The 27301-nt window shown below is 42.2% G+C and overlaps 1 protein-coding gene across 1 annotated transcript; it reads right to left on the minus strand.

The window, feature by feature from the left end:
• Positions 1 to 9802: 9802 nt before the first annotated feature.
• Positions 9803 to 26568, minus strand: LOC147333985 (programmed cell death 1 ligand 1-like). The gene is made up of 3 exons (XM_086286743.1): positions 26318 to 26568; positions 22227 to 22556; positions 9803 to 12305 (listed from the first exon to the last, which is right to left on the minus strand). The coding sequence occupies exons 1-3, from the start codon at positions 26376 to 26378 to the stop codon at positions 12088 to 12090; spliced, it is 609 nt and encodes a 202-aa protein (XP_086142869.1). The 5' UTR covers positions 26379 to 26568; the 3' UTR covers positions 9803 to 12087.
• Between the last annotated feature and the right edge of the window lie 733 nt (positions 26569 to 27301).

Consider the following 27301-nt stretch of genomic DNA (forward strand, 5'->3'; position numbering starts at 1 on the left):
TAATAATTTTATAGTTGTATTATCAATGCATTATAATTTTATCTGCAAGTAATCCAAAATCCAAAAGTAATCTAAAGCGATTCATCCAAACGAAGAACAACCCAAACTGAAACCAGGAACAGCGACACATAAATGAAGTAAAACACGGAACAGAGATGAGACAGAGGGAGGACAGACAGGGAACACAGAGAGAACTAATGACAAACTCAAAGTAAGAACTGAAGCTGAGAGAAAGAAACACTAAACCCACACTAGAAGAAATCATCTGATCAAAGTTAAAGATCAGCACAGATCTGTGGGCTCCAGGTTTATAGAAGCAGTTAAAGTGTGAGCAGAATGGAAGCTCTGATTTGTATCTGAGCTGGTTCCCAGTAAAGACTGAACTGGGACTGTGTGTGATGCAGAGAGGTGGAGATTGGAGGTCTGGATTGAACTACAAAGCTTGTAATCATATTTCCTGTTGTTTGAACTGCGTGTGTTTGTGTTCAGACTTTAAACCAGAGCCAGACGTCGTCTACTCTTCACTGAAGTAGTCCACCAGTCCAACCACTGACGTCCAGCTGCTGGTCTCTAACTGGTCCCCCCAGCACCTCGGACCAGAGGACATCCACATGTTACAGATTATTATATGTTTTATGTATTTTTATAATTGAATTAGACTCTGATGACCTCTTATGCCTGCACGTTAGTTTAGTAATTTATTGCAGTTGCTTTATGTCCTCAGTGTCATCCGTTTTCCTTGTGGGTTTCACAAAGGTGTTAGTTGTAAGTTTTGACTATTTCTAGTCAGAATTTCCAGTCATTCTAGTTTGGTTGTGGCTAATGGAAACATATCTCAATGCAGTGCAGAAAACACTGAACATTAAACCTCAACCACAGACTAAAAACAGCAGTGGCGTCATTCAGTGTCTGTAAACTCTACAGAAAAGCTTCAGTACAGGATGTTTGTGTGACCAAAAGGTTTTTAATTTGTGAATTCAACCAAGTTAGAAAAAGTTAAGATGTGCTTTAGGGAATAATCAGGGGAATGCTTTGTTACATTTTATGGTTACACTTTCACATGTGAAAATTATAAAGGAAATAAACCTTGACTTTCATAAGGTATGCTGTCTGTTCTCACTCAGTAGTTCCTGATGATATCTGACATGTTATAGTTCCTGATTAACTCATAAACATGTGACTCAGATACCAGTTTTTGATACGGGCGACACGGGCGGTTGCATGGGGCGGCATCGTGGTGGGGGGCAGCATCACGGGCATCGGCAAAAAAAATAAAAATAAAAATTGCTCGTACTTATGCTGCCCCGACATCACCCAGCGCATATTGGGAAAGGCACAGGCACCGATCGGTTTTCTATCTCCCATTTCCTGGGAGTAAGGGCGCCCTCCGTTTGTGAGGTGCGCCTGCTGCTCGGGGGATTCTCTGACCGGCTGGAGCAGCATCTAATAACCAATTTGCAAAATAAAAACAAACCAACAAACACAAAAACACCAGACATCATGATACAGACTTATAATTTGCACCGATGTTTTTTCGAAATTCTATACACGAAAAGTGAGCGCGAGAGCCCTCGGTGCGCCTGCTTGCTGCTGAAGTCAAAGTAAACTTTATTGTCAACTCCGCTACAGTCCAGTATATAGAGAGACGAGACGACGAGGCTCCGTTACAGCAGTGCAAGTAAACAAACAATATATATAAGAAGAGTAAGAAAATAAATATACACTTTAGGACTCGGGGTAAAGGGATCAATATCAATTTAAAATTTATATTTATTTGATGATTTAAAGTCTCACACACAACCCATCGAAAGGAGAGGACAGCCTGCTGCTTCCAAATAGAGCACATTTCATTTGTAATGTTGTAAATCCAAGCCCATTATGTATTCATGATTTGAACCTTGGGTTGTGTGAAATCCCAGAAATAAACCCCTGACAAAGTGAATCAGTGAACTAAGGTGTAGGTGTGTTAGGTTATGTTGTGGTGATCCTCGAGTCCTCGATTATTTGTGTTCATACTGGAGTGCAAAATTAAAACCAATGGAAGATAGACAAGAAACATTCAAAGCCATCAGGTGCTCATGTGGCAGCACGAGGTGAGAATAAAGTACTAATTAGTACTAAAGTACTAAGTAAAAATACTCTTCACAGTTTAAAAGACAACGCCACTCTCGGAATTTCACCCAGAGAATACTGGAAGTAACACTAATCACCAAGAAGGCAGTTAGGTTTGTTATACTCAATACAGAGACGAGGTTCAATGATAAAACAAGTTGACAATTTATTAATAATTATTTAAAACACTGTATATGTAACAGAGCGAAGGTGATTTTTTTCCACAGTGTTTTTAAAGGAGGGAAACCTTCCTCCAAACTGACAGAGCAGTGGAGCCGCCAAGGGAAAGCACATGAATTAAAAACAGTAAGGCTAACATATAATTTATTATATTTAAACAATTAAAAATATAAAATGAATTAAAACAACCCTGGCCAGGGGACAACACAATAAAAATCAATAAACCACAACATTAAAAGTCCAGTGGCGTCCGCCACGGTATAAAAGTCACTAAGAATTAAAAATCAGAAGGGAGACTCAGCGGCGTCCTCGCCTTCCTCTCCGCGTTCTGCGCCCCAGTGCGCTAAGGAAAGAAAGGCAGTGGCAGTCACTACTCTTTTAGGGAGCTACCATTCATTAAAGGGGAAGTCAAAAGTAAGTCAAAAGACTTACCCCGGGTGGGCAGAGCTCTCAACTCTGCCTGCCGTTTCTTTGTAACCGCCAATCGGCACCGGCCCGTCCGCCGCCTCTAATTTCCCACAGACGCGTAATCTGGCCTCCTGTTGCTGCAGCAGTCGAACTGCTCGCTCCGCGTCGCTGGCGCTGCGTCTTCCTCCCTCTTTAACGCCAAGCTCCACCAGTCTTATGTGTCACTGAGCACTCTCTGTAAATTACCACTCCCTCCTTTCCTCTCAGGTGTGTCAAATTAATAAAATGGGAAAAGGGCGGAGTCTCTCCAGGACAAATTGACAGATGCAACCAAAACATGCAGTATCAAAAATAAATAAACACACTTCACATTAGAACACAGCAAAGCAAAACCACATCCGTCCTTCCCTGGATGACATATAAAAGCACAATCATAAATATCCATGTACAAATATGCTTAAAAAGGTATTCAGAGTTGAGGCTTACCAGTGGAGGGGCAGGGACGCCACGCACAAACTCAAAAAAAAAACAAAAAAAAAAAAACACACCAAGACACAAGTGCAACACAAAATCACACACTCACACTAATCACACTAATAAACTAAACAAGGCAGGTGTGTACATTCAAAGGATCCCACCACCAAGGCACCCTAGTCTCCTCCACATCGGCACTCCGCATCTGAATAAAAGAAACAAAGAAAATTTTAATATATTACAACAAAACTAATATGTAGCTCTGGGGATGACCCAACTGCAGGACCACACTGGTGATCTGCAGCTAGAAAAAGGTCCTCCCACCAGTGGCGTAACAAAAATCCAAACTACAAATCAAAACAACAGAAAAACAACATACAATCTGGATAAAACTTTAAAATCTGGAGCAACCGGAATCGCCGTATCGCTCAAACTTGCCGCCTGCCAGACTATAAGTTAATCATCCGGTCAATCAATATGTACGCCAGCTGACTCCCATAACCGGCATGCATATGGCCGCTGTCCACGCCGACGTCCACTTTAAAAAGCTGGCAGCAGCAGGAAAAGAAACCTCGCAACGGGAACAGACGGTAAAAGCAAAGCAGCAGCACTTCAGTTAGCGTAGCATTGCGTAAAACTAAGGCCCACACTTCCTGCAAAGCATAATAGGTAATTACTATAAAAGAACAATAAAAGGCAAAAAAAAAAGCGATTTTTCCAGTCGGGCTACCAAAATCTATCTCTGCCCTGCCCGTCGGGCTATCGTAGGAAGGAAAAATATATGTCAATGCTTTTGCATTCTTTCGGAAATGTAGCTGGGTAATTATGTCATTGGCATCGGTGAGCCACTGTCAATATGTGACATTGAAATCGTGTTTGAATTTGCGCTTGTTTTTTGCTTTCACTTTGCAATCGCACGAACTGTGTATAGAGAGCGACAGCACTGATTGGTGAGTGATGATAATTTGTGCACCAATTCCTCTGACATCGTCTTATTAATTGTTAGCTTACTATGCAAACATGACAAGTGAAATCTCCCGCAGCTTAAACATGTGAGAGGTTGATCGCGCAGAGAATCACTGAGCATATGTGAGTGCGTGTGTAAAAGCAGCAGGATATATAAGGAGGCTTCTATCTCCTCCTTTGGCCAGCCTATTACCCCAGCAGGGTACCTGATCACGGGCAGGGCATAGGTGTTTATATATATATATATATATATATATACTTGTTATATATATATATATATATATATATATATATATACTTATTTACTTGTTCCTAAGGACCCCAAAGCGCTTTACACTATACACAATCATCCACCCATTCACACACTGGTGATGGCAGCTACAGCGTAGCCACAGCCGCCCTGGGGCGCACTGACAGAGGCGAGGCTGCCGGGCCCTCTGATCACCACCAGTAGGCAACGGGTGAAGTGTCTTGCCCAAGGACTTCACCCGTCCTTGGGCAAGACCAAGGACACAACGACCGAGACTGTCGGAGCCGGGGCTCGAACCGGCAACCTTCCGATTACAAGACGAACGCCTAACTCTTGAGCCACGATCGCCCCATTTACCATAATTACTGAATTCTGTCTAAAGCTGGAGGATGTTTGGTCATTTGTTTTGACACAAGCTGTTGGGGAATTATTTAATATTTTTAACCAGTTAATGAAAGAGGATCCAAAATCAAATTTGTGTAAAGTTGCAAATAGAAATTTCCAGTTAACTCTGTCAAATACTTTTTCTGCATCTAAAGAAAATATTGTAGTTTCAATGTTTTTACTGCATGAGTAGTCTATTAAATTAAGTAATCTACATGTATTTGTTGATGAGTGCCTACCTTTTATGAAACCAGTTTGGTCAGTGATATAAGATTTTTGAGTTTTGTGATTATGTTTAGTGTAGCTTCATTTAAAGGAAGAAGAGCTTGTGAATTGGAACCACTATAGAGAGGGGGAGTGGAGATGTATGTGCAGAGGAATGCTGTGACATACGACACTATTTCCTGTTTTAACAGACAAACTGACTCTCTCTCTCTCTCCCCTTATATGGGAATGTCTGAATTTCTATACATACCAAGTTATCTCCTGTTTCAGCTGACAAGCGAACAGTTTCTCCTTTTATGGAAATGTTTTTGCCACTCCTACTTCCCTGAAAGCTCGGTTGAAGTATAAATACAGAAAGTTTTGAAAGCCCTGGGCGGTCTTTCCTCTCTGTCACATTTGTCCTGCACATGTTGCTGCAGGATGGATCGGGCGATGAGGGGGGATCGTCCATGTGTGCACATGAAAAAGATATCTTGAGTCTGAGTTCCTTTGCCTTCTACAATTTCTCCTCACAGTCAGGATGAATTAAGAGGGGGGTTATTTTCTCCAGTCTCTTTGAGAGAGCTTTGCAGATTATTTTAAGGTCTACATTTATAAGGGATATTGGACGATAGCTTGAGGGATATACAGGGTCTTTGCCTGGTTTTAGCAGGAGATTAATCTTTGCAGAATTCATATTTGATGGAAGTCTGCCCTTTTCTTTGATTTCCAACAACGTTCTGTAGAAAACTGGTGCTAGAATCGACCAGAATTCTTTGTAGAATTCTGCAGGAAAGCCGTCTGGACCTGGAGCCTTATTATTGGGCATACTTATCAGGGCTTCCTGGAGTTCACCTGGTGTCAGTGGTGAATCCAGTGCCATTGCTTGAGTGTCTAATAATTTTGGAAGAGTTATGTTGTCTAAAAACTGATTAATTTCCTTTTTAGATGGGTTTATTTGTGGTGAATACAATGTTTTATAGAAATCCCTGAAAATGCTGTTTATTTTTTTGTGGTCATATATTGTGTTCCCAGATAAATCTTGAACAGCACATATAGTTGTTTTTTTCTTAGTTAGTGGAGTGGATAGGGAAAGGGTGTAGCGGATTCTTATCTGGTGTGAAGTTAATACAGCCACGGAGTGATGCCAGGGTCGCGGTAAAGCTGTCCAAGCATCCACGTAGACGCGGTCAACGGCGATGACAGCGTGGGAGCCATTCTGGATGAAGCGCGTTAGATTGGGAAGAGGACCCTGCGTCGTTCCAGGATCTCTTTTGGGAACTGGTCGTTTACGCTGAAGTCCGTTCCTTTCCCTGCCGCGACTTTTCACCTGTTCCTTTTGTTTGAAGTGGCCGAATTTGGCCACAATAGAACGTGGTCTCCTGGCTGCTGTGCGTATGGGGCCGATGCGATGCACTCTATCAAAGGCGATGTTCTTCACAGTGTCCTCCGGCAGCTTCAGGTGGGTTTTGATGAAGCTTTTCACCGTAGTCTCTGCGTCTTCTCCAGCAGCTTCTGGAATACCAGAAAATACAAGATTATCACGCATGCCACGAGCTTGTAGATCAATGACTGTCTCTTTTATTTATTTTTTTTATTTTCTCCATTTAGCTGGGTAACATTTTCAGTGAGACATTTCACCGACTCTCTTAGCGTGGCATTTTCAGCAGCCAGTGTTTCCACCTGCTGCTGGCTGAACTCCAGGGATTCTCGCAAGGACTTAAATTCCCGGTGTGGAATCTCCACCAAGGACAGCCTCGCATCGAAACTGGACAATCATTTGTCGATTGACTCAAGGATGTCTGCAATATCTTTGCCAGCTGGCAATGTTGTGCCGGGGGAATCTGCCGGGCGACATATTTTCGATGCCGGCCTCTCAGATTTGGCCGGGGAAGATGCACTCTGAGCCTTCTTCATTACGAGATCCTGGAAGCACTGATAGATGTAATCTTGGAGAGTCTCTAAACTCTCCCCGTTGTTCTCCAGGGTGTTCGAGAGGATTTAGACAAATGTTGTTAGTTATAAGACAATTGATAAGTGTATTTGCTAAAATTGAAGCTTAAAGGAATTTGTTCAATTCTAAGCTACCATTCGCTTTAATTTTCCGCCAAAATCTTCGGCATCTGATGTCAGTTACAACATGAGTTCCTTACCTGGTGCTAGTACCTTAGGTTAGGTACTAGCACCAGTACCCATTTCTCGATATATACAGCGTCATAAAGTCTGAAATTGGCAACAAAGCACTGTTGTTAAGACAATGTGACAATGTACATAAAAGGCATTGCAGCACAGACCTGGGGACATGTTTTAGGAAGCCACAAATTCAGCTCAATTAACCCAAGAGATTCTGCTTGTAAAACACTCAATTTGCCATTTCAGGTCAACTGTCTAAAAACAAAGTCTTTCTATAAGGCTTATCCATGTTGTTAGGATAAAACAAAAAGGTAAATTCAAACAGCACAGTGTGTCAGGCATTGACAGTACAGATTGAAAGAGCCGAATACTATTCTGCACATGAACTGGTGATAAATTAAGGCCTTATGTCAGGGGTGTCCAAACTTTTTTCACTGAGGGCCACATACATAAAAATATAGGAGGGGCTGGGCCACTTACTAGAAATTAGGTATATAACCTTAACTTTAGTGTATTAAAGTTAGAAAAATCACTTAAAAGTGATCAAATATGTTATATTGTTGAATATAATTAAAGACAAAACTGCCTTCATCACAGCTTTCCATAAATGGATCTTTATTGATTTATTCAGAAAAACCTTTGGTAGCTCATTCTCAGATCTCTCAGCAGCCTCATATTTCTTCTTAGAAAGAAGATTTACAGTATGGAGAAAAAAACAATAAAGGGGAAAATGGGACTAGTAAATTTCAAGTTTGTTATTTAAATTATTAGGCTTAGCAACACACCTATTAACGTTTGTTTGAAACCGTTATCAACATTAACAGACTGAACTGGACTTAATAACAGGAGTGCATAATTTTAGTAAATTATTCTGGTGAGTATCAGCTGCGCTGGGTATGTAAATCGGGCCACCCAGCTGCGGTGCTGATCGCCACTCGTGCCAAAAATCCGGACAAATGTCACTTGATCAAGGAGCAAATCTGCATCAGATGAGATCAGCTGACTTTGCGTGTGAGTGTGCTGTGCACAGCGGTGTGTACTCTGTGTTAACAAGAAAAACGTATATAAGTAGGTGGTGCTTAAAAGCAGGGTAGTGACAGAATTGATGCGCATTATTGATATTTGAAGCATGTGTACCTGCACATTAACACACGGTACTGTGGAATATATATTTTTACTCACCTAAAGCGCTCGTGCTCTCGTCCACTCCCCGCAAAAATTAGCAGCTGTGTGGTGTGTGTGGCATCGGTGCTCTCATCGCATGCGATGGAGTAAAAATCAAAAGCACAGCTTTATCAGACAGTAGCAGTTTAATGTTGGCTGACGAGTCTTCAATTCGTCGCACAACTGAATTTCTGGACACGCTGACGTTGTTGAAGTCCTGCACTTTTTCCGGGCACATTATTTCGGTGAATTTAACGAGGCCGTGTTTTATGAGGTCTCCATCTGAAAAAGGCTTGCCATGTCTTGCGATGAGTTGGGCGACCTCATAGCTGGCTATTGGAGCCTTTTCCTGGACAATTTGAGCACGAAAAAAATACTGTTGCTCACCCTGCAGGAGAGCTACCCTTTGCTTTAATTTCTGCTCTCGCTCAGCACCAGTGTAGGATGCATAAGCCTGATGTTTGGTTTCATAATGACATCGTACATTATACTCTTTCATAACAGCCACAGTTTCAATGCAGATCAAACAGACACACTTCCCCTTGAATTCTTTGAAGAAATATTCACTCTCTCACCATGTCTGAAATTTTCTGCACTCACTTTCTACCTTTCGCTTCTTTGGTTCTGCCATGTTTAGTAACTTGAGGTAAATTTCTTCTGTGATTGTCCTTTTTGGTGGAGCAACTGCCTTGATCAGCAGCAGCTCCCCCTGGTGTTAAAACTAAGAAGTGCAATACACTCAAGCAAAAGTTGAAGTGCGGCACATATTCTATTCTATTTATGAAATTACTTGCGGGCCAATTAAAAATGGATCAAATCCGGCCAAACTCCGGAAGCAGTGCAGCAGAGGTGTTATAGAACTCTGTTTCTGGTGTAGAGAGGTCTCACAGCCTGAATGGGAGATACTGTTATTCTTTGTGTTGGACTGCCATCTTGTGTTGGATTTAAGAATAGTTTTTAATTTCGTAGAACCCAAACTCTTCCATGGCATGCATTCTTAATTTCTCTTTGTTATTTGGGCTAATTGGGACCAGATGAATGTAAAACAAAGAATTACTAGATTTTTTTTTACCTAATTTTTGTTTCTAATAAAATATGAGAATTATCCTCATATCCACATATGAGGATATTTGTTTAAATTTCAATAGAACAGTAGCAGTATAATGTCCTCGTAAGTGGATATCAGGCCCTTGTATAACAAAATTAAGTATTTTTTTCTAAATAACCCTAAATGTGATGTCCGCATATGTGGACGCCAGGTCCTAGGAGGTTAATCCTTAAATGCACCATGCATTTATTTCATTATTGCATTTATACTCCATAAAAAGATTTTCATGGGGGCATTTGAAACAAGTTATGTTGACTGTATTTTATCTTGCACTGATTCTTTTTCAGAAACCACATCATGTCTACTCCATGCACCATCACATAGTACATAAAATAAATTTTCTCTTGCACATAAATCTCTGGATGCTAGCTGTACCTTTTGACTGAGGATAATTGCAGTAACACAATCCAGTATTAACTATTTGTAAATATTTATTAACAACATGAAGTTGAAGATAAGACAGGGTGTAGATAAAGAGCTTTACATTATTCATTCCTTGCATCATGAGTTGAATAAAAGAAGCGTCACAGTTAAGGATCATAGAGAGAGAAATATCTACAGATCAGATACACTACTGGTCAAAAGTTTTAGAACACCCCATTCTTTCCAGTTATTTATTGTAATTTAAGTCATGTAATAACTCCAATGAATAGTTTGAAATGGTACAAAACTAAGTGGTAAACTGCCAGAGGTTCAAAAAAAGGTAAGGTTACCCAAAACTAAAAAATAATGTACATTTCAGAATTATACAAAAAGGTTTTTTATAAAGGACACAAAATATGTTAGCAATTTAAAGCTGCTATGGAGCAATGGAGGCTGATCAAGCCTTGAAAGCTGGTGCTACTAATTCCTATACGTGTTCCAACTTTTCTAGATAACTTACCCCCTCTGTCTGCATGAAAGGGAAGACTTTGAGCTGTAGGTTTGAGAGGACGAGTTGCAGCAAGAAAGCCATTGCTAAGACATCAGAATAAGACAAAGAGGCTTGACTGGGCCATGAAACACTGCCAGTGGACTGCTGAAGCCTGGAAAATGAACTGATGAATCAAAATTGAAAATCTTCAGTTCATCACGCAGGATCTTTGTACGCCTTCAAGTAGGTAAAGGATGGTTCCACAGTGTGTGGCATCAACTGTCAAACATGGAGGAGGAAGTGTGATGGTCTGGAGCTGTTTTGCTGGCTCCAGCATCGGTGACTTGTACAGAGTGAGAGGCACCCTGAACCAAAATGGCTACTACAGCATTCTGCAGCATCATCAGTCTCTGGTATGTGCAGAGCTGGTCAGGGGTTCATCCTAAAGCAAGATCGTGACTCAAAACATAAGTCCAAGCTATGCCAGAACTACCTCAGGAAAAAAGAACAAGATGACCCACATAGCATAATTGGTATGGCACGGATCTTGTGTAAGCACATTGTGTGGGCCAGATCCGGACCATACCAATTTTGCTATGTGGGAAAGAGGCAAAAAGATAACATTAAGTTTATATTTACACCAACACAAAAGAGCTCTGCTGAAATTAAAGTTAACTTACATGTATGTTTCATTGGCTTCCTGTTAAATCCAGAATTGAATTCAAAATCCTGCTCCTCACATACAAGGTCTTAAATAATCAGGCCCCATCTTATCTTAATGACCTTGTAGTACCATATCACCCTATTAGAGTGCTCCGCTCTCGCTCTGCAGGCCTACTTGTTGTTCCTAGAGTATTTAAAAGTAGAATGGGAGGGAGAGCCTTCAGTTTTCAGGCCCCTCTTCTGTGGAACCAGCTTCCAGTTTGGATTCGGGAGACAGACACTATCTCTACTTTTAAGATTAGGCTTAAAACTTTCCTTTTTTCCAAAGCATATAGTTAGGGCTGGACCAGGTGACCCTGAATCCTCCCTTTGTTATGCTGCAATAGATGTAGGCTGCCGGGGGATTCCCATGATGCATTGAGTTTTTCCTTTCCAGTCACCTTTCTCACTCACTATGTATTAATAGACCTCTCTGCATTGAATCATATCTGTTATTAACCTCTGTCTCTCTTCCACAGCATGTCTTTATCCTGTCTTCCTTCTCTCACCCCAACCGGTCGCAGCAGATGGCCGCCCCTCCCTGAGCCTGGTTCTGCCGGAGGTTTCTTCCTGTTAAAAGGGAGTTTTTCCTTCCCACTGTCGCCAAAGTGCTTGCTCACAGGGGGTCATATGATTGTTGGGTTTTTCTCTGTATCTATGAAGCGCCTTGAGGCGACTTTTGTTGTGATTTGGCGCTATATAAATAAAATTGAATTGAATTGAATTGAATTGAATTGTATGTCACTTAAATTAAGTTAAATACAATGCAATACAATTTCTACAGATGTCATTCAACAGCAAATGATCAGTGGATCCTGTTTTTATTTTCATTTTGGCCATTGTCTATTAAAAAAAGCTCATCTCGGCATAAGGATCAGTTTTTGAGGTTCAAAAGTCACAAGGCCAAGTAAGTTCTTACAAACAGCTGAACCTGAAGCTCCAACACATAAACACTCACTGACTCTGAGATCTAACACGGTTTGACTTTGTGTCAGTAAATCTCATGAACAGCCTGCAGCTGAATAAACTGTAGTTCAGAGTCACTGACAGACAGCACAGACACACACTGTTGGTCTGAGTCTGAACATGATGATCATCAGAGATGTTCGACATCTACAGTCGTCTGAAGGATGGATGTTCAGGAAAGTTCTAATTCATCTTCAAAACATCTAAGTCACTGTTTGGCGGTGTTGTGGAAAGAGGCTGTCCAGCCTCTGGATCCTTAACAGTTGTAGAATCGCATTTTGAATGTTTTATTTTGTAGAAACAAAATAAAACAAAAGCAACAGCAGCAACAGCAACAGCAACAGCAGCAACAGCAGCAACAGCAGCAGCAGAAACCCAGATGAGTCGTCCAGTAGGTAGACCTGCAGGTGAGAAACAGGTGTGAAGTGTCAGCTGTCAGGTAAGTGATGAGTGAAGAGACACAGAATCAATTTCCTTGTCTGGTAGATTAGGTTAAAGAAGAAAAAAAAGTGTGAATAAAGAAGCTGTCCAGCTGTACACAGTTGGAAGTTAACTTGTAATTTTTTTTGCACTTTTTATTGATGTATTTTCTTTTTTGTATTTTCTTTAAGATTGTAACTACAGTTTTGTTTAGATCCTGTAGTCTAAGGAGCTTGGAACGAAAGGCGTCTCAACTTCTTTAAGTTTCCTTGAAGATGTTTCAACTCATTCGAGAAGCATCTTCAGTTCTAGGGTCAAATGGTGGAGAGTCCCAGATTTAAACCCAGTTGGGAGTGTCCCCCAAAAGGGCAATGGACCCCTGATGATCCTCTACCTAATCACACGAGCCAAGGTGTGAAAATGGGTCACAATCAGCCAGGGTTTCGGGTGAGCTCATTGTGAAACCTGGCCCCACCCTATCATGCGAATTCTTGAGGTCAGATGGCCCAGGATGTGAGTGGGCGTTAAGGCATCTGGGGAGGGATCTCAAAACTGGATTATAGATGGCAGACAGTTGGTGTCGTAAACCCCCGCCAAAGATGGTCGCTCACAGCGGACATAAATGGCTTCTTTCACTCCTCTTTTAAACCACCTGTCCTCTCTGTCCAAAATGTGAACATTGGCATCCTTGAAAGAGTGACCTTTGTCCTTTAGATGCATTATATATTATACAATTAGCAAATCTAAATAAAGTTTTAGTTGAACATGTGAAAATATTTTTTTGAGATGTTATGTTCTAAGTTGAAGGCATTGTATAAATTTTTGTTGTTCAAATTTAGATGATGAGGATGTAAACCTGAGGGGGCTAAATAAGTATATCCTTCTGCCTACTCCTTTTCAAACAACTGTATGGAATGATTTTATGAAACGTTGGTTAATGTATATGTTTGAAATAAAAAAAGAACTGAACTGAACTGAACATTATGTGAATGTGCAGTAGTAGAATTGTATGCCGCAAGCAGGTGAATTCTGTACATTAAGTGAATTAAATAAGATGTCATAGTTTAGGGCCCGGACTCAAGAGGAGCCTCAAGCTCCCAAGCCTTTTTGTCGGAGAGGCGGATGCTGTCCAAGATAAAGACAATGTTGGATAACACCTCCCACCCACTCCATGACATGCTGGTCAGTCACAGGAGCTCGTTCAGTGAGAGACTGAGATTACCGAAAAGTACCACTGAACCACACAGGAAATCTTTCCTGCCTGTGGCCATCTCCCTGTACAACGCATCCACTTAACACACTGTTTGCAACTACAACTACACATGTTTCTTCTCCAACTATTTATTTATAAGTGACTTATGTATGTATGTATGTATATATATGTATATATTGTACTATTCTTAGTTAGCGTATTGTCTGTCTTGTCTTAATGTTGGTTTAAAATGGAGCACTGTAACAAAAAATAATTTCCCCCAGGGATCAATAAAGTATTCTGATTCTGATTCTGATTCTGATTTTTGGTCTGGACCTGGGTGTGGGCAGACCATGTCAGGTCTGAGGAGATGTGGACACCGAGATACTGAAAAGGACTGCACCCTCTCCACTGGATCTCCATTGATGATAATGGGCATGTAGTCTCTGTGCTGACTCCTTGATCTTGCCAATGTTCAGCTGGAGATGGTTGTCCTGGCACCATGATGCCAGACTTTTCACTTCATCCATGTAGGCCGCCTCATCGCTGTTGGAGATGGCGCCACTGTGTCATCAGCAAAATCCGCAATGGTGTTGGAGCCGTGGGCGGCCACACAGTCTGAAGTGTAGCGGGAGTACAGCAGTGGCGAGAGGACACATCGCTGTGATGCTCCTGTGTTGATGGTGATGCCCACATAGCAAAATTGGTATGGTCCGGATCTGGCCCACACAATGTGCTTACACATGGCCCACATACCGCAAAGAATGACACCCCTTTGGTGGCTCAGATCTAGTTTGCCAAAGGTTGCCCACACATAGGCCAGCACAAGGCCAGTTGCAGACACACTGGTGGTCCTTTGCTGGCTCACATGTGAATTACCTCTGACAAACCTGGTCTGGGCCACCAAAGGGCCGTCATTCTTTGCGGTATGTGGGCCATGTGTAAGTTGTGTGCAGCCACGGGCCAGTTGCAGACACACTGCTGGCTCTGTGCTGGCCCAGAACAGTTTCAGCTTTGGCCCCAGATGTCAGTCTAATGTGTACCTTAATTAAGCCATGTAACAACATGTGCATTACAGTGCAAAAGTAACATGACAAAACTCTGTTCAGACAGTGAATGGACTGATTCTTATATAATATTTTTCAACTCTCCCAGATTACTCAAAGTGCTCTATACAACATGCCACATTCACCCAACCACACACTTTCTCTTAACTGGGTGCTTCCTAACTACATTCATACTCACAACATGCAGACTGGAGAAGCCAGGGATCGAACAACTAACGTTCCAATCAACAGATGACCTGCTCTGCCGCCTGAGCTACAGCCACCCACTGGCAAGGATGAGTAAACTTTCACTAGGTTTTGGACAAAGTTTACATTCACAAACCTGTCAAACCTGCATTTGAAACTTTGGCTACCATAGCAGTATATTATTGCAACATGGCATTTGGCCAAAGGAAGCTTGCAAAGAAAAGCGTCACCCGAAACTCACCCGAAACTCTGGTTGATTGGGACCCACACCCAGTTTCACACCTTGGCTCAGGCAATTAGAGGATCAACAGGGAGTCCTTTTGTCCCTCTGTGGGGGGTTACTCCCACTAGGTTTATATCTGGGACTCTCCACCATTTGACCTTAGAACTGAAGAAGCTTCTCGGATGAGAGGTGAAACGTCTTCAAGTAACTTAAAGAAGTCCAGACGCTTTTCTTTGCAAGCTTCCTTTGACTACGATGACCTGGATGACTGAGAACCTTCACAGACAACATGGCATTTGGTTCTTCTAACTAAAGTAGGACAATAGGAACATAAATAGCGCCTCATTACCAGACCTGGCCTGCATCCGGTTGACATAAACTCTGCCATGACACCAGTCAGTCAGAAGTACCAGCTTGATGCCGGATCCCGGCCAAGACAGTGTTCTATGAGCCTGGGCCACATAAACCAAACCATAATTGGGCCAGATGTGGCAGGCCATCACATAGACAGTGCCATCTATGCCAGGCCTGGATATCTGGATGACATACATCATATCATGCCAGAAGTCAGCCAGCAGTGCCGGCTTGATACCAGATCTGGGCCAGACCTGGTTGCTATGTGGGTGCTGTTAGAGAGGTATCTACCCACCCTCACCACCTGAGTTCTGCCAGTGAGGAAGTCCATCACCCATGCACACAGACGGCTGTTGAGTCCTAGATCCCTCAGCTTTGTGAACAGTCTGCTGGGCACTATTGTGTTAAATGCTGAACTGTAATCAACAAACAGCATTCTCACATAGTTACCCTGTTTCTTGTCCACGTGGCTGAGGTTGGTGTGCAGGACGTGGGCGATGGTGTCCTCGATGGATCTGTTGGGTCGGCAGGTGAACTGGAGCGGATTTGTGGTGTCTGGGATGTAGGAGGAGATGATGTTCTTCAGCAGCCTCTCGAACACCTTCATTACTACCAAAGCCAGTGCAACTGGCCGGTAATTGTTCAGGGATGAGGGTTTGCTGTTCTTGGGCACAGGGTGCTGTAACATCGGGTTGCGTTTAGTGGTTGAGAGGAGGTGGCAAAACACTTAGCAGGGTAGCCAAAAGAATACACACTCACACTGGCATTGGGAAGTCCACAGCGTGTTCTTTAATATACCTTCTCTTCATCAACCATATAAGCCCGGTTGAACGGCTGCAGCTTAACAAACATAGCGCAGAGTGTTCGTACAACCCATAACGTTGCAAACAAAGGTGTCTGGAGAGGTAAAACATAAAATCCGTCCCTCCTCATGCACTAGCGTACAAGCACATGTCCACACAATCACAGAGATAGTCAGTGGCGCATACGGATGACAACATTAACCCTCGACTTGGGTTGTCTTAAAGAGACACCACACTATTGTGACTGTTACAGTGCATCCTGCCTTTTCTGTAGCTACAGCTGTTTGTGTACACTGAACAAAAAGCTTTGTTGCTGTATTCAGAGGTGGGTAGTAACGAGCTACATTTACTCCGTTACATTTACTTAAGTTTTTTTTTAAAAAATGTACTTTTTAAGTACCTTTTTTGCACGATACTTTTTACTTTTACTTGAGTACATTTATGAAGAAGAAATGGTACTTTTACTCCGCTACATTTGCAAAATTCGACTCGTTACTTTTTTAAAAAAAAAATTAGTTTAATGACGCTGGAGTTCAACGCACATGCAAACAGCTCGTCTCTACTGCTTCAACTGTTAAAACAGAAGGCAATACTGCGTTTGACAGGGTTTATTATGTGAAACAGCAGCTTGTTTAGTTTAAACAGTCTGCATTAAGCTGGGCAAACATTGTTTTTTTTCAGTCGTGTTATTCCGCTCCTGCTCAAACTGTACAATTAAATCGCAGAGGTTAGAAGTTCATAGGTCATGATGCAGGGTCTCACACTTATACGGTCTGATGCTCTGATGCGACCTGAGTGCTCAAACTGTGCGTCCATAACATGAAGCTTATCATACAAAATCTGTCTCTCGCTCTCCCTCTCTGTCTTTTACTTACACAGACACACACACCATCAACTTTGCTAAATTACTAATGAAAAACATTGACCAGGCAGCTGTGATTGAGCAGCAATGTCCATCCAACTGTTTTCATGGTTGTTGTAGTCGTGATAATTTTGTGAGGCCACATTGAAAAGCCTCGGATACGGAAGCGTAGAGCTGCCACCCAGGCAAAAGAAAAACAGAGCTATATCACGTTATAACATGAAAGGTTTATTGTTCTAACAATATACTTTTAATGTTAGTACAATATAATATCACGTTCGCACAATATAAATATTATATTGTATGAACGTGATATAATATTGTACAAACATTAAAAGTATATTGTTAGAACAAACATTTCACGCTCTAACGTGATATAGCTCTATTTTTCTTTTGCCTGGGTGGCAGCTCTACGCTTACGTACTCGGATGAACTTTCCTCATCCTACAAGTTGTGCCTCCATCTCTTGTGTCCAGATCACACGCTGCACTGCAGAGGAACTGGAGAGGTACCTTTCATGTCCATTCACTGGAGGTGTGGATCTATTGCATGGCTTTCCTCAGATCAAGAAGCTGTCGATCAAAGTCAATACAGCTCTTCCTGCATCTGCAGCCTGTGAGAGACTTTTTAGTCATGCAGGACTCCTGTTCACTGCTAAACGGTCACAGCTTCACAGCAAGAACCTTGAGAGCAAACTGCTGCTGAAGCTGAACCACCATTTCACTGACTGAAGAAACAATTTATGGTAAAGTGAGCCATACACATATGTACATCCACATAGTGGAAATTTGTATTTGTCTTTTATAATTAGTTTTACTCTGATTTCAGTGCTTATTTGTGAGTGTAGTTTTTACATTTTTACATATTACATTGTGTTAATCCACTGTCTATACTTCAGGGTATTTTAGTATACAAAGAACATTTTATAGTTTTGTTAGAATGTCTATTCCTGTGGAATTTTAGCACAGTTGTGTTGTGTGTGTGGTTTGTTTTTTTTAATTCCTGCTGTCCGCCTTGGGAATAAACTTTTCCTGATTATACCTGTTACATCTCTGTGTCATTTGTTTCTGATTTACTTAATCCCTCCTTGTATTTCAAAGAACCACCCCTAGTATGACATTCTGGCGCATCAGCTGTTGTCTGTTATGTTGAAGTTGCCTCATTCTAATGTTTTCTCTGAGGCTGCTGTAAATGCGAATATATTTACTGTGGGTTTTGCTTGAAAAAGCTTTATGTTGTGAAAAACTGAAATCTTGAAATTAGAATTGTTGTGCCTTATTTTGTGGATCTTTTTACATATATTCCTTTTGAAAATACTAAAATTTATATATTTATGAAAGACAGCTTCTTGATCTGAGGAAAGCCATGCAATAGATCCACACCTCCAGTGAATGGACATGAAAGGTACCTCTCCAGTTCCTCTGCAGTGCAGAGGCTAAGGACAATTACAGGAGGAAGCTGGAGTGGAAACTCCAGCAGAACAGCATGAGAGAGGTGTGGAGGGGCATGAAGACCATCACTGGATTCAGGCCAACCAACAGCAGGGGAACTGAGGGAGGTGAGAATAGAGCCAATGAGTTGAATCTGTTTTTCAATAGATTCGACACCACAGTGTCTGCTCCCACCCCCACAGCCTCACCTGTAGTCAGCCTGGAATCCAGAGCCACACCACTGTGCCAGCCTCTCTCTTCACATGTTGCCTCCTGTGAGATTCCTGACACCCCTCCCCCACCCATCACCTTCACTCAATACCAGGTTGAGATGCAAATGAGGAGACTTCACTCAGGCAAGTCTGCTGGACCAGACGGAGTGAGTCCCCTTGTCCTCAAGACCTGTGCCCCCCAGCTGTGTGGAGTCTGAGTCTGAGTCTGCAGAGGGTCCCGGTGATGTGGAAGACATCATGCCTCGTCCCTGTACCAAAGACGCCACGTCCCAGTGGCCCCCAGGATTACAGGCCCGTGGCACTGACCTCCCACATCATGAAGACCCTGGAAAGGCTCATCCTGGACCAGCTGCGACCCATAGTAAGACCACACCTGGATCCCCTTCAGTTCGCTTATCAGCCTCGTCTCGGAACAGAGGACGCCATCATCTACCTGCTCAATCGTGTCTACACCCATCTGGACCAGCCGGCGAGCACTGTGAGGGTCATGTTTTTTGACTTTTCCAGTGCTTTCAACACCATCAGGCCGACCCTCCTGGGTGATAAGTTAGCAGCGATGCAGGTGGATGCTTCTCTGGTGTCCTGGATTGTTGATTACCTGACAGGAAGACCACAATATGTACGTCTCCCACAGTGTGTGTCTGACAAGGTGATCAGCAACACAGGGGCACCACAGGGGACTGTCCTCTCCCCCTTCCTCTTCACCCTCTACACCACAGACTTCAGCCACTGCACAGAGACATGCCATCTTCAGAAGTTTTCTGATGACTCTGCGGTGGTTGGATGCATCAGCAGGGATGATGAGACAGAGTACCGGGCTGTGGTCGACTCCTTTGTCACGTGGTGTGAGCAGAATCATCTGCAGCTCAACGTGGCAAAGACCAAGGAACTGATCGTGGACTTCAGGAAGACCAGGAAACACTTGACCCCTGTTTCAATCCAGGGGGTCAGTGTTGACATTGTGGAGGACTATAAATACCTTGGAGTACACATTGACAATAAACTGCACTGGGCTAAAAACACCACAGCACTTTACAGGAAGGGCCAGAGTCGTCTCTATTTTTTGAGGCGACTGAGGTCCTTCAACATCTGCCAGAAAATGCTGAGGATTTTCTATGAGTCTGTTGTGGCCAGTGCGATCCTCTATGCTGTTGCATGCTGGGGGAGCAGGCTGAGGGTCGCAGATGCCAACAGACTTAATAAACTAATCCGTAAGGCCAGCAATGTTGTGGGGATGGAGCTGGACTCCCTCAAGGTGGTGTCGGAGAGGCGGATGCTGTCCAAGATAAAGACAATGTTGGATAACACCTCCCACCCACTCCATGACATGCTGGTCAGTCACAGGAGCTCGTTCAGTGAGAGACTGAGATTACCGAAAAGCACCACTGAACGACACAGGAAATCATTCCTGCCTGTGGCCATCTCCCTGTACAACGCATCCACTTAACACACTGTTTACTGCTACAACTACACATGTTTCTTTTCCAAATATTTATTTATAAGTGACTTATGTATGTATGTATGTATATATATGTATATATTGTACTATTCTTAGTTAGTGTATTGTCTGTCTTGTCTTAATGTTGGTTTAAAATGGAGCACTGTAACAAAAAATAATTTCCCCCAGGGATTAATAAAGTATTCTGATTCTGATTCTGATATTTATTTATTTTTGTTTGTCTGATAGCATTTATTTATAACATAAATCGGACATTTCAAACAGTTACTCGCTACTTACTCAGTACTTGAGTAGCCTTTTCACCAAGTACTTTTTTACTCTTACTCGAGTAACTTTTTTGACGACTACTTTTCACTTTTACTTGAGTAATAATATTTTAAAGTAATGATACTCTTACTTTAGTACAATTTTTGGATACTCGACCCACCTCTGGCTGTATTGTCGCGGTCTGCAGACCGTGTGGAGAGTGTGTTGAGGACCCAGGAGCAGACACCGACGAGAAGCCACAATTAAACTTGAACAAAAGCAAGCCTTTATTTTGGAGCTGAAAACTCACAAACTTAAAACACAGCAAGATGAGGGAAACCCTAGACTTAAACTGAGAAACTATGACCGACACCTTACTTATGACTCTCGCTATGATTCAAAAAGATAAAAACTATGAAAGCTATGATGTGAAGTGGGGTAGGTAGGACAGATGACCTGACAATGAACAAGGGAAACGGGGGACTTAAATACACATATGAGGTGATATGGGGAGGTGGAGACACACGAGGACACAGCTGACACACATGAACCTAATGAGTGGACAGGGGAGGTGAAACTAAATACAATGAACAAAAAACACCTCTCAAAATAAAACAGGAAACATGATGAGACAGACATGACAACACGAGCTTGACAACATGAACCACACAGACATAAAACTTAAAAGGTAAGACACAATGCGCAGTAAGGAAGGCTTAACACAAGAATTATTACGGAAAGCTAAGGAAGACTAAAAGAACTAAAACATAAACAATGAATATCAAAAATGCAAGGAAACTCAAAACGGTCACACGACCCAGGACCGTGACATGTATGATGACTGCTGAAACTACAACACATCACACTGACACACAAATTAAACGTCTTTGTCTCTGTCACAGCTGGATTACAGATGTTAAGTGTCCACCCATGAGACTGGGTGGACACTTAACATCCAGATGAAACAAACTGAATCCAGATGAAAATAATCCTCCTGTGCTTCTTGTTATCTGAGAGAGAAACTCTAGTTCAATCTCACCTGCAAAGACGAACAGTTGAGCAGGAATTTCAATGCTCTTCAGATTGATGATTTAATGCTCAGATTGTTATAAATGGGTGACTCTGTTTCTAGTTTCACTGACTAACAGACAGCCTGAGTCTAAACCTGAGTGTAAATGTGACCAGATGAAGTGTGGGGTTGTGAGAAAGTCTCTAACTGCATTCATAGATGTGTCCTTTCAGCTGCTCGCTCTGATCCAACCTTTGGTCTCTAAGAAGAGGCTTCAGGGAGACGTTTGCTACATTGGACTGTAGGACCATCAGAAATGTGTGCAGTAACAAAACAGGCAGCACTGAAAGCAGCTCTAAGTGTTTGTGTTGTTCAATGATTTGTTCACAACAACAAAAATGGGACCTCTCTCATCCATCAGTCATCATGTGGACATTTTTCTGACACACTTTGAAGCTGATGGACGTTTTGTGTCTGCACTAAGTACGTTTTCACCAGCTATGGCACCGGCAGGATTCACTTTCACAGACTCACAACCACCAGCTTCACCCCTCCCCTCCCCCTCCAGCTGTAGGCTTTAACATTGAGTTTCCCCACACATGTTTACAGACGAGTTAGAGAGCAAGAGAAGAAGAGACGGATTCATAAATGTCTTTGTTTCTGCTCTAACCAAACAATGCTGCTCTACAACTCTAGACTACCAGCCACAAAGACAACAGCTGGAGAAACATCTGTCTACCTCTGACATCCACCAGCTCATCCATACAACAAACACACATCAACAACCAGGAAGCAGCTTCACCTCTGATCACACACACACTCAACTCTACTCACTCACCTGGCGGATCAAAAATCAGCTGGAGGAAGCTGGCCTTCCATTTCTGTGCTTCTCCCATGAAGACACTACACACGTATGTTCCAGCATCATTAATTGTCACATTCTTCAGAATCAAAGACACGTCTCCATCCTTCATCTGTCTGTCCTGCAGTTCCACCCTGTTCTTAAAAGATGGATGCTGGTTGGCTGGATCAGGATGATCCTGGTACAAAAATACATATTCATCTTCCAGGTCAGCTCTGCTCCACTTTACAACTATGATGTTGTTGTTTGGAGCTCGACATGTCAGAGTGACGTCCTGTCCAGACTCAGCTGTGATGATTTTCACGTCTGAAAGAGGAAACAACACAGAGCAGAGAGGTTAAAGGTCAAAGTACAATTATGATCAGAATGATTGACTTTAAATATTTTGTTTATTTCCTTTGACATTTGAGTTTTTAGTCATGTTGGATTTAATGAACCTCTGAACATCCAGCAGGTCACCAGTGACCCACTGAGGGGGGATTTTAGCCTCATGCTAAACATGCAAAGTGTCAGAAACTACAAGATGTTAGCTTCCACAGAACAACAACATGTGCTGATAATAAGTGAACATAATGTGTGAGAGAAAGCAGCCTCTCATTATAAGACACTGTGAGTCTCTGCATGCTGCCTTTATGGAGCTACAGCTGTTTGTATACACTAGGGTTGCCAACTCCCTGAAAAATAAATAAGGGACACCTCATGGCCAGGGCCGGGCGACCCAGTTGTCTTCACCCTTCCCAGTGTGGTGAATTTTCTAGCTCTTTTTTTGTGTGTGAAATTATTTTTTTAACCATTTGACTTGAAGTTGATTTAAGTAGATGCATATTCTATTCTTTGTGATATGAACACATGTGAAACAAGTGATCATTTAGCCATTTATTTTTAGCTCAAAATGACAACATTAACACAGTAAAACAGGTCTCCTTCTTAAACAGAAGCCTGTCATGCTTAACTTTTGAGAATATAAGTAAATCTTTCTTTAAAAGAACTCTGTCCTGCTTAACTTAAAATAATAGAAAACAATAGAAAGAAAAACATTCTTGTAACAGTGCACATTTAGTGCATTTAGTACAATTGGCTTCAGTTGAGGTATTATTTCAGCTTTTCTAATGCTAATCAGCTGCTCCTGTTTGTAAACCCACTTGCTCCCATGATTACGCATCATAACTCATCATCATTATTCATCTATGTATTACTTTTATGTATTAGTCATCAATTTGTTGTAATCATCTATCCTTGCAGTTGTTTATTACACAAAATAAATTATATTATCACACTTCTGGCCACATAGCGCTGATATTCACTGCACATGCCCATATTAACTTTTTCCAGCCAGGTGTTTTCCTTTTCCCATTCTTCCCTTTCTCTGAGGGGGAACAAACATTGCTGCTCTAACGCTGGGCTTACACTGTGCGGTTTTTGGCCCATTTTGAGCCGATTTTTGAGTGATCGGACCGATTTTGGCCTTCATCGTGCGTCGTGTAGTATACGTGGGGTAACGAGAAGTGATTAACACCTCACGACCAGCTCCCGATCATCAATCGCTCGTGAGGGTGTCACCACAGGCGCTCACACTGCTCACGCGCAAACGTAAACGTTGGTGAAAAAGACGGCGCAGCACGGCTGTGCAGCGTGTGATCTGGACACAAGCGATGGAGGCACAACTTGTAGAACTTTGGAAAGCTCATCCGAGCCTTTTCGATGTGGCCTCACAAAATTATCACGACCACAACAACCGTGAAAATAGTTGGATTTACACTGCTGCTCAATCACAGCTGCCTGATCAATGTTTTTCATTAGCAATTTAGCAAAGTTGGTGGTGGTGGTGTGTGTGTCTGTGTGAGTGAAAGACAGAGAGAGCGAGCGACAGATTTTCTGTTATAACCTTCATGTTATGGAGGCACAGTGTGAGCACTCAGGTCGCATCAGAGCATCGGGCGGTATAGTGTGAGAGTACATCGTGACATACGAACTTCTAACCCCTGCGAGTCAATCGTGCAGTTTGAGCAGGAGCTGAATAACGTGACTGAAAAAAATCGCACAGTGTTTGCCCAGCTTTAGGTGTACTGTCGTCCGAGACTTGCACCACAGAGTCGGCGTTTGTTCCCCTGTTGGCCATGCTTCTTGTTGTGGTCATCTGTTGTCTTCCGGTATTTTTTCCGCAAGCGACCTTTCCTCGACCAATGAGATGAGCGGTAATCTGAATTGTCATACTCGAATTGTCATAAGTGTGCTGTCAGCTCATTGGTCACAAAGCAGGAGAGGGGCTGGGAATTATGTTTTCAAACAAAGCGTTAATTCCATTAAAAGTTATAGACTACTTTTGATTCTCACTGTATTACGGGACAAAGTGCGTCCCTTATTAGCTCAATACGGGACGTGTACTTTTGTTTCTAAATACGGGACGATTCCGTATTTTAAGGGACGGTTGGCAACCCTAGTATACACTGAACAAGAAGCTTTGTAGCTGCATACTGACTCCTGACACTACAACACATCACACTGACACACACATTACACTTCTTTGTCTCTGTCACAGCTGGATTACAGATGTTAAGTGTCCACCCAGCCTGGTGTCTCCTTCACACACAGACAAACTGAATCCAGATGAAAATAATCCTCCTGTACTTCTTGTTATCTCAGAGAGAACCTCAGTTTAGTTCAATCTCACCTGCAGAGACGAAGACAAGGACAAACAGCAAAGTGCAGCAGAGCAGCGCAGTGCCAGCAGCCATCTCTGTGTCAGTATTTGTGCTGATCCGACTCTTAGTTTGTAATAAAGCTGAAAGTCTGCTTTGAAGAACAGATCTGACTTTCAGCAGCTCACTCTTACCCTGTAGTTTGTGGTTCATTTAAGAACCTTGGAATCCTTGGCTGTTTAGTTGAATCAACAGGTATTATCAGGCTGACGTCAGCATGATGTCATAAACACACGATAAAACATCAGAGTTTTAGTACAGCCTCTTGTTCTCTCCTGTAGTCTGAGTGTAGCCATTATAACAGTGAGACGGCACTGCCACCATGAGGTCAAACTGGAGCATTGCAGGTAATAATTCTCATCCTGAACACTGTTGGAACATCAGACCTCCTCACGCTTTGAACTCATTGTTATTCTAAATATTTCTAGTTGCCCCTCTGTTGGTCTTCCATGGTCTCTTGTGTTCTGGGGGCCTCTGGATGTCTGGAGTTTTGATCTCCTCCATACCCGCTTCACACCCTGGAGGACGGGGCTGTGGCCCCCCCACACTCTCTAGCAGATCATTACATGGAGAAACCTTTGGAATGCAAGCATGCTGATCCACACAGGTATGCACACATGGGTATTCACAGACGCGGACTAAAGCTTTCTTGGCTGCTGCCTCAAAGCACACTGTGCGCTGTCTATCTTGCGTACTGCACAATATCGTTTATTATTTAGTAAATATTGATATCTATGACTAGCTAGTTTATTGTGATGGTGCTTTGTTTTCTCTATTATTATGTTGCTCTTTGTTGTTTGCTGTCTCCTCTGTTTGTTTGTTTTTGTTGTTTGTTTTTTTTTTTTCTCCATACAGGTGACCCAGGAGTTCTTTTTTTTTTTTCTCTCTCTTCCCCCCCCTTCTCACCGTCTCTTCTCCCCTTTGGTTTTCTTTCTTTCTCTCCCCCTCTTTCTCTCATTCATTCCCCCTGTCCTATTTATTAAAAAAAAAAAAAAAAATGACAAAGGATGAACTGAAGCTCTGCCATCACGTAATGTCGCATACTGCTGTTTCTGATGTCATTTAGAAAAGAAAAAAAAAGAAAAAAAAAAAAAGATAATAAGTGAACATAATGTGTGAGAGAAAGCAGCCTCTCATTATAAGACACTGTGAGTCTCTGCATGCTGCCTTTATGGAGCTACAGCTGTTTGTATACACTGAACAAAAAGCTTTGTAGCTGTATACTGACTCCTGACACTACAACACATCACACTGACACACACATTACACTTCTTACAGATGTTAACTCCACCCAGCCTCGTGCTTCCTTCACAAATGACAACAAATCGAATGAAATAAAGTCAGTTTGGTTCAACAGTTAAATCTCACCTGCAGAGACAAACACGACAAACAGCATAGTCAAGCAGAGCGAAGCGGTTCCAGCAGACATGTCCGTGCTGCCTTTACAGGCGATCCAACATTTACATAGTTATAAATGATCGAATCTGTTATTTTCAGTGAATAACAGAACCCGAGTTTCAAACTTGACCTCATGAGATTAGATTAAAGGTTTAAATAGGCTACAGGTGAAAACCACTGAATGTGATAATATGTCTCTCAGTCTCTCACTCAAACTTCAAACTTCCGATGAGTCTGTTAAGGAAGTCACGGTATAGTGACGTTTGGTAGGCTGGACTGTATGACGACAAGAAACACGTTATAAGAGTTTAAAAATAAGCACTTTAACAGGCTGAATTGTTGAATATTGATCATAATGTGAGAAAAGTTTTGTTGAAAAAAAAACACCGGTGCAGACCGCAGCAACTAGACTGGAGAAAAGTATGAAGTGCATTCAAGGCTCCTTCTGTAACGGTGTTACAGGTTAACTGGTTTTTACTTTAACTGATTAGATTTGTTTACATATTAAACTTTCCATATTCCAGATCCGCAGATTCTCGTTTTCACCGATCGGTCGTCTAAGTTAGCGTGTCATGCTGTTTGACAGCGTGTTAGACCTTCTGTGTGCTCAGTCAGCATAGCACAGTTAGAGTAACAGAGATATCTATGCGGGCATATGGGCACTTAGTGGAACATCACTAAACACTAGAGAGCCTTAAATACAGGGAACTACTCACTGTCGGTCAGAAAATGTAAAACACCATATGCATTGCAGGGCTTTGCTTGGTAGCCACACTCCAACTACCACACCCATGCTGCCAGTGTGACGTGTTAATTTGCTTCACAGTTGCTCAGCTGGCACACCGGTAGAAAAACACGTATATATATATATATATATATATATATATATATATATATATATATATATATATATATATATATATAAATATGGGGAGAGAGAGAGAGTTATTTATA

This window comes from Aulonocara sp. 'chitande type north' Nkhata Bay, linkage group LG3 (genome assembly GCF_057382095.1).
Source record: "Aulonocara sp. 'chitande type north' Nkhata Bay isolate Kocher_YH1m ecotype deep benthic linkage group LG3, A_spYH_male_GT1.1, whole genome shotgun sequence".
In the NCBI taxonomy this organism is placed as follows: Eukaryota; Metazoa; Chordata; class Actinopteri; order Cichliformes; family Cichlidae; genus Aulonocara; species Aulonocara sp. 'chitande type north' Nkhata Bay.